Source organism: Cebus imitator, unplaced genomic scaffold, assembly GCF_001604975.1.
Source record: "Cebus imitator isolate Cc_AM_T3 unplaced genomic scaffold, Cebus_imitator-1.0 Scaffold31, whole genome shotgun sequence".
NCBI lineage: Eukaryota > Metazoa > Chordata > Mammalia > Primates > Cebidae > Cebus > Cebus imitator.
Genome location: NW_016107346.1, coordinates 9,736,185 through 9,744,672, shown reverse-complemented (window position 1 = coordinate 9,744,672; position 8,488 = coordinate 9,736,185). Strand labels below are relative to the sequence as shown.

At 49.4% G+C, this 8,488-nt stretch overlaps 1 protein-coding gene across 2 annotated transcripts in view; it reads right to left on the bottom strand.

Moving 5' to 3' along the window:
• The window catches only part of ANKRD39 (ankyrin repeat domain 39), a 15,103-nt gene extending 7,431 nt beyond the window's left edge, over window positions 1-7,672 (bottom strand). For both annotated transcript variants that reach the window (XM_037736946.1, XM_017524100.2), the window contains exons 1-3: window positions 7,500-7,672; window positions 3,389-3,492; window positions 2,167-2,370 (exon numbers count right to left, since the gene is read on the bottom strand). In XM_037736946.1, coding sequence (XP_037592874.1) covers window positions 2,167-2,370; window positions 3,389-3,492; window positions 7,500-7,599 — 408 coding nt within the window. In that variant the 5' untranslated portion in view covers window positions 7,600-7,672. The remainder of the gene's footprint in view (window positions 1-2,166; window positions 2,371-3,388; window positions 3,493-7,499) is intronic.
• Window positions 7,673-8,488: the final 816 nt, after the last annotated feature.

Sequence of the window (8,488 nt, the reverse complement as noted above, 5' to 3'; positions counted from 1 at the left end):
GCAAGGGTTTTTTTTAAAAACCCAACACTGAGCTGTTCACTCAGCGTTATTCACTGGGCACCTGTGCTAAGTGCTAAGGCTGCAATGTGTTTTGTGTTTTTTTGTTTTTTTTCAGATGGATTCTCTGTGTCGCCCAGGCTGGAGTGCAGTGGTGCAATCTCAGCTCACAGCAGCCTCCACCTCCGGGATTCAAGTGATTCTTGTGCCTCAGTCTCCCAAGTAGCTGGAATTCCTGGCTAATTTTTGTATTTTTAGTAGAGATGGGTTTCGCCCTATTACCTAGTCTGGTCTCAAACTCCTGGACTCAAGCAATCTGCCTGCCTTGACCTCCCAAAGTGCTGGGATTACAGGCATGAGCCATTGAGCCCAGCCAGGCTGCAACAATTTAAACAGGACAAAGCCCGAGCTGTCTCTACTGAGACATGCAGACCTCAAACAGGGAATTTCAAGAGGTATCAGAATTAGGAAAAGTTGAGTCCATGGTACATACAGTTAGGCATACATCCAGGTGAGTTAACCATGTCTAGGGATCAAAAAAGGCTCTCATGGGGTGTGATGTGTAAGCTGAGATCCAGAAAAAAGCCAGATAAAAAAACGGGAGGGGAGAGGCACCCAGGCAGGGTTATATATGGCTTGTTATATATGGATCTGGGAGGACAGAGTAGTAGGTTCAAGCAAATTAAAATTGCTGTATGTGGTAGCTCACACCTGTAATCCCAGCACTTTGGGAGGATCACTTGGGCCCAGGAGTTGAGACCAGCCTGGGCAACATAGTGAGATACCCTGTCTCTACTACTCCTAATAATAATTTTAAAAGTCTGAGCAATGTGGTGAAGCTGTCTCTACAAAAATTAGCCAGGTATGGTGGCATGCACCTGTAGTCCCAGCTACTTGGGAGGCTAAGATGGGAGGATTGCTTGAGCCCAGAAGGTCGAGGCTACAGTAAGCTGTGATCATGCACTTGTACTCCAGCCTGGGTGAAAAAGTGAGACTCTGTCTCAAAAAATAAAAAAAATAAAAACAAATAAATAGCCGGTCATGGTGATGCATGCCTATAGTCCTAGCAGTTCCACCTTAGCCTCCTGAGGTGGGAGGATCACTTGAGCACAGGAAGTCGGGGCTGCAATGAGCTATAATCATGCCACTGTACTTCAGCCTGAGTGACAGAGCGCAACCCTTTCTCAAAAAAAAAAAAAGAGAAGAGAAAAGAAGAATGATCAGTAGGGCCTCTGAGTGTAAGAGACAAGGGAACTGCTCAGGAGAAAACTGGAGGGGTAGGGGAAAAAAACACAAGGAAAAAAAAAACTGGAGAAGGGGACAAGATCAAACCCCAGGAAACCTTCAAAATAATTCATGGACCTGAAGAAAGCAAGCCTCTGAAGGACTCCAAGTCTGGGCGTGGTATGATCAGAGCTGCTGTAAACCATTGCTCTGGGAGAAAACCAAAGAAGGGGCGAGAGCGGACTAGATTTACACATATGATTTACACACATAAATGATTTATACACATATGCCACATATGCACAGACCACCTCTCAAAGATGCCTGCAAACTCAGTAAAGTGGCCAAGCAGGGTGGCTCACACCTGTAATCTCAGCACTTACGGAGGCAGAGGCAGGAGGATTGATTGAGGCCAGGAGTTTGAGACTAGCCTGGGCAATCCAGCAAGACCCCATTCCCCATAAAAAAAAGGAAAAAAAAAATTGGTAAAGTGAATGTCTCAAAGAAGACTGAGGGATGAGGAGTTGGATGGGAGGGAAACTCGCTTTCGTGGGATGCCCTTGCATGCTCTTCAGATTGTTTACCATGCACAGGTATTTCCAGCAAGAAAGAGTTTAATTAAATGATCACTCCGCATAACACAGCAAGTGGACTACAGGGACAGGCGAGAGTATATATAAGTTTCAGAAAACTATATGGAAAAGGCTTCATGATATGTCACTAAGGGAAAGAAAACTAAAGTGCCACTGTACATTGTAATTTATATGCTCAGAAAAAAGGCTAGAGAATTATCCATTAGTCCTAAAGTGATGACAGGTGAGCAAGGGGGTTACAAATGACTTTAATTGTCTTATCTCTGCTTTCCTGTTTTCCCGTTTTCTACACGAACATGTTATAACTTTAAAAAAAGGGAAACAACATTTTTGGAAGGGGGAAGGGGCCCACCTTATGCAGACTTGTCATGCCATCGTCATCCACCACCCTGGGGTTGGACCCATGTGATAGCAGGAGCCGTGCAATTTCAGTGTGCCCGCAGTAGCTGGCTCGGTGCAGAGCAGTGGCACCCCCATGGGTCTGAGCATCACAATTAGCTCCGCTTTCCAGCAGAAACTGGCACACAGCATAATGCCCATTGCGGCTGGCATAGTGCTGCAGGGAACAGAGACCAAGGTCAGATGGCAGAAGCCAGGCAGGCAACAAGGGTGGTGGAGAGGTGAGAGCACAGCCCCCTGCAGTGAGGGGCCTGGAGTCATCTCAGGTGCCACCTCCAGCAGTCATGTGACCTGGGCAAGCTTCTGCATAACTAAACTGGGTTTGTTCAACTGAAAAATGGGGAAAATGATCATTCCTAGCACATAAAATTGTTATGAAAATAAAACTAAATCGGCCGGGCGCGGTGGCTCACGCCTGTAATCCCAGTACTTTGGGAGGCCAAGGCGGGTGGATCACGAGGTCAAGATATCGAGACCATCCTGGTCAACACGGTGAAACCCCGTCTCTACTAAAACTACAAAAAATTAGCTGGGCATGGTGGTGCGTGCCTGTAATCCCAGCTACTCAGGAGGCTGAGGCAGGAGAATTGCCTGAACCCAGGAGGCGGAGGTTGCGGTGAGCCAAGATCGCGCCATTGCACTCCAGCCTGGGTAACAAGAGTGAAACTCTGTCTCAAAAAAAAAAAAAAAAAAGAAAAGAAAACTAAATCATTGGCCACAGTGACTCATGCTTGTAATCCCAGCACTTTGGGAGGCCAAGGCAGGCAGATCACCTAAGGTCAGGAGTTGGAGACCAGCCTGGCCAATGTGGTGAAACCCCATTTCTACTAAAAATACAAAAATTAGTTGGACGTGGTGGTGCACACCTATAGTCCCAGCTACTCACGAAGCTGAGGCAGGAGAATCACTTGAACCTGGGAGGCAGAGGTTGCAGTGGGCCAAGATCGTGCCACTGCACTCCAGCCTGAGTGACAGAGCAAGACTTTATCTCCAAAAAAAAACCTAAATTACTGCTGTAAAGCTCTCACACTAATTTTAAAAATCTAGAAATTTTGCTGGAAGAGAAGAAAGGGAGGGAGAAGATAAAAGGTAAACATTAATCTCCCTCCTCAGAGAGCAGGTCTCTCCTGACTTAACGCTTCTCTTTCCCGACCCCGTGCTCCTCCCTAGCTCACCAGCGCAGTGTAGCCAGCCGAGTCAGGCTGACTCGGGTCCTCGGCCTTCTGGATTAAATGTTTCACTCGGCCCAAGTCTCCATTCAGGGCTGCCGACCAGATTCCTGCAGAAAATCAACCAAAGCACTGAATGATGCTGAATGACTGGGAGTTTCAGAGTTTCCTTTGCCTCTTTACCTCTGTTTTCTTGTCTATAAAATAGAGGATATTCATTCCTTCAACAAATATCAACTGAGTACTCCTCTATGTCAAGGTTTGTTCTGGGTGCTGGTGACTTAGCTGTGAACAAGACAGACAGGGGCATGTCTCTTCAGGGCAGAAAAACTGGGCAGACACAGACTTCTCCACCCCACTTCAAACACAGAAGTGCTGGATGAAGTAATGTTTAAAATGTTTGGATCTGGAGTGAAATTCAGGCCAGGTGCATGGCTCATGCCTGTAATGACAGCACTTTGGGAGACTGAGGCGGGTGGATCACCTGAGGTCAGGAGTTCGAAACCAGCCCAGCCCAGATGGTGAAAGTCTGTCTCTATTAAAAATACAAATTAGCCAGGCATGGTGGCACATGCCTGTAATCCCAGCTACTCAGGAGGCTGAGGCAGGAGAATCACTTGAACCCAGGAGGCGGAGGTTGCAGTGAGCTGAGATCGTGTTGTTGCACTCCAGCCTGGGTGATAAAAGTGAAACTCCATCTCAAAAAAAAAAAAAAAATTCAAAAGCAATAAAAGGAAAATTCACAAAGTGAGAACCATAGTCACGGTGGTGAGAGGTCACTGAGGCTGTGAATCTGAAGTGCACTCGGAGCTGCACACTCAGCTCAGGGGCTCTGGTGCAAACACCCAGGCAGGGTCTACAGTGAAAGCCGCTGCTACACACATGGCAGGAGCTGGGGCAAGGATCTGCGCAAAAAGCCAGCAGGCAGGAAGTGCCCTAGCATGACAAACTGGGGCTGGACAGTCTCTATCTCCTGCCTTGCAAAGCAAGCTGCCATACCCAGATAATTCATTCATTCAGCAAGTTTTTATTTACTGTGTGTGTGGCACTGTTCTAGGCACTAGAAATCAACAGGGAATAAAAGATCCAACCCAAATTTTAGGCTCCAGAGAGCTTACATTCTAACTGAAGAAGACAGACACCAAATATATCTATTTCTTTATATATACCATCAAATATATATATCATCTATATATTTGTTATAATATATAACAATATACATATATATTTGTTATATATTTATGTATACTATATAAACATTTTATATACAATTGTTATAATTTCACATATATATAGCCTATAAATTTTATAAAATAAGTCTGGTGGGCTGGGCGCTATGGCTCACGCCTGTAATCCCAGCACTTTGGAACACCGAGGTGGGTGGATCACCTGAGGTCAGTAATTCGAGACCAGCCTGCCCAACATGGCAAAACCTCGTCTCTATTAAAAAAACAAAAATTAGCCAGGCACACTAGCATGTACCTGTAGTCCCAGCTACTTGGGAGGCTTAAATAGAATTGCTTGAACCCAGGAGGTGGAGGTTGCAGTAAGTGGAGATTGCACCACTGCACTCCAGTCTGGGCAACAGAGCAAGGCTCCATCTCAAAAAATAATAATAATAATAGTAAGTCTGGTGGTGCTAAATGCTCTGAAGAAAAACCATAGGAGGGAATGAGCAATGGTCAGGGATGGCCCCTCTGATAAGGCAACCTTAGAACAGAAACCTAAAGGTCATGAGAAAAGGTACTATTCAAATAGGTGTGAGAAGATAGCAAAGGCAGAAAAAAAACCAAAAAACCAGCTACCCTGACCTATGCAAATTGGAGGTATGGGAAGGATATCTGTACCTTTATAGAACAAAAACTCCAAGCTAAGAATCTATTATAGGGGCCGGGCGTGGTGGCTCAAGCATGTAATCCCAGCACTGTGGGAGGCCGAGGCGGGTGGATCACGAGGTCAAGAGATCGAGACCATCCTGGTCAACATGGTGAAATCCCGTCTCTACTAAAACTACAAAAAATTAGCTGGGCAAGGTGGCACGTGCCTGTAATCCCAGCTACTCAGGAGGCTGAGGCAGGAGAATTGCCTGAACCCAGGAGGCGGAGGTTGCGGTGAGCCGAGATCACGCCATTGCACTCCAGCCTGGGTAACAAGAGCGAAACTCCGTCTCAAAAAAAAAAAAGAATCTATTATAATCTGGATCTTTCATAAAAGCTGACCCAGGCAAGTGAACTCTATCAGGGCCAGGCAAAGGCCTGGAGGTGGAGGTTGCCATGAGCCAAGATTGTGCCACTGCACTCCAGCCTGGGCAATGAGGGAGACTCTGTCAAAAAAAAAAAAAAAAAGCAAGATGATAGACACATCAGAGTAACCAACACCTAACTTTGGATAAGGCAATGTTTACTTCTCAGCAACAGCACAATTGACCTTCTAGGCTGGATGATTACCAGAGGGGGCTGTCCTGTGCATTGTACCAGGTATAATGCATCTTGTCTCTACCTACTACACGCCTGCAGCAGCCTCCAGATTGTGACAACCCAAAATGTCTCCAGACACTGCCAAAGTCCCTTAAAAGGCAGAACTGCCCCCAGTTGAGAGCCAGGGTGTTTAGGGAGGGCCTCTGAAGAAGTAACATTGGAGCTGGGATCTGAAAAATAACATCAGCTAGTTTAACAGTTGTAGGAAGTCCATCAGCAACTCCAATGGCCTTAATTCAGGAAAAGGTCTTGCATATTTGAGACACCAAAACAAGACCAGTGTGGCTGCAGCATAGTGATTGGGAGAAGAAAAGCATGAGAAATGAAATGAGGGAGAGAAGTAGAGCCAGCAGCAGTGGGTTCACAGAGCTTTGTAAGCCATAACAGGGAATTATCCAAGCTCTCATTTGCTTTTTCTTTTCTTTCTTTTTTTTTGAGACGGAGTTTCGCTCTTGTTGCCCAGGCTGGAGTGCAATGGCACAATCTCAGCTCACTGCAACCTCCATCTCCTGGGTTGAAGCGATTCTCTTGCCTCAGCCTCCCAAGTAGCTGGGATTACAGGCATGTGCCACCACGCCCGGCTAATTTTTTGTATTTTTAGTAGAGATGGTAGGGGAGGGGGCCGGGGAAAAATCATTTAGTAGAGATGGAGTTTCTCCATGTTGGTCAGGTTGGTCTCGAACCCCTAACCTCAGGTGATCTGCCGGCCTCAGCCTCCCAAAGGGCTGGGATTACAGGCGTGAGCCACTGCGCCTGGCCACAGCGATTTCTCATTTTCAAAAAGCCGCTCTGGCTGCTGTGTTTGTAGAAAACCCTGTAGGAGAGCAAGCGTGGAAGCTGAAAGACCTTCTGAGGCAACCACTTCAGCAGTGCAGAAGGCAGTGGTAGGAGAGGTGGAGGGAAGTAGGCAGGTGCCAGAACCATGGTAAAGGAAGAGTTCCATGCGAATGCTTACACAGCAGTGACAATCAAGGGCAGTACTGTTGTTACTGCCCTGGCTGAGTCTGCACGGACAGATGACACAGCACAGTAGCACAGTGGTTCCCAACACCCAGAAGAAGCACCTTGGTTTCCCACCTTCCTCTGTTCCTATTGGCAACATAATCTCTGTGTAATCCGGGGCAAACGTGTTACCTATTACTATCTCTGGGTCCCACAGATGAGATACCGTGCCCTGACTTGAAGGCTGCCCGTGATAAGCTCTTGCTGTCTCTAAAGTACGCAGGCTGCCTGGCATCTGGGGTTAAGCAAGGGCCAGTGTCCTCCTTCACCAAGCAGCCCCCAGGCCTGCAGCTCCATGACCCTCAGGATGGGCGCAATGCCCCAGGTGCAGATTCTGCTCCCCGGTCCCTCTCTCCAATACCTGAGCAGACTTGTGTCTCCCAAGCAGGGTTGTCCCCCGTCACTCGGAAAGGTTACGGAAACCAGTGCGTCCGCTTCGCCGCCGCCCGCGGGACAGAGCTCGTGCGGGAGACACCTGGTATGTATGCTCTCAGGATGCGGGAGCCTCGAATCCCGCCCGCCGTCTCTCACCAGGCCCCAAGCTCTCAGGGCCCAGTTCACCCGCCCCTCCTTAACCTGGGGCCTCCTCCTTAGGCCGGGGCCTGGGAAGAGCCAGCAGGGCCGCGCGGCCGCCTCACCCCTCTCGAAGTCCATCTCCTCCAGCGTCTGCTGTACACCGAGCACCGCGCTGGGATGCGCGCAGCACGATGCGTCTGCGCAGGGCCGCGGCGTCGCCATCCCGGCTCTCGCCCCAGCCAAACGACCTGGGATCTCAGGCCCGCCCCGCGACCTTTATCTGGCCGTTCGGCATCCTCCGTTATCATCCTAGTCCCGCCTCCTTGCCAAAGCTGACCAATCAAACGCCTAGGCCTTAGCTCGCGACCCAGTCGCAGCGGCAGGGCGGGACTTGTTGCGCCGGGCTGTACCCCGAGGCAGTCGCGCGAGGGCGTCCGAGGCTAAGCTGAAGGCAGAAGCTCTGCGTTCCGAGAACCGCGCGCCGCTGTAGGGCGCGCGGGGCCGCAGGGCCTTGCGGGGTGTCGGGGGGATGAGGCCTTTGGGTCCGGTGGGGAGTTTTCCGTTTTCCTTCGCTAGGACCCAGGCCTCCAGCGGCTTCGCAGGCTCCTCTTGTTACCGCCTCTAGTCCCGCCGGGCTCCCAGGACTGGGGAGCCGGCTCGCTCCACGGTCTTTTGTTTCGTTTTGAGACGGAGTCTGGCTCTGTCGCCCAGGCTGGAATGCTGTGGCGCGATCTCGGCTCACTGCAACCTCCACCTCCCGGGCTGAAGCGATTTTCCTGCCTCAGCTTCCCAAGTAGCTGGGACTTACAGGCGCGCGCTACCATGCCCAGCTAATTTTTTGTATTTTAGTAGAGACGGGGTTTTTACCGTGTTAGCCAGAGTGGTCTCGATCTTCTAACCTAGTGATCCGCCCGCCTCGGCCTCCCAAAGTGCTGGGATTACAGGCGTGAGCCACGGCTCCCAGCCGCGCTCTACGGTCTTTACCCCCTCTTCCGGGACCACCTCTGGCCAAGGCCGACTGCCCTGAGGCAGCGGCAAAGTGACGGCTGGAAAGGCCTCGGGACACCCTGTACTCCGCTTTCTTTTTTTTTTTTTTTTTTTTTTTTTTTTT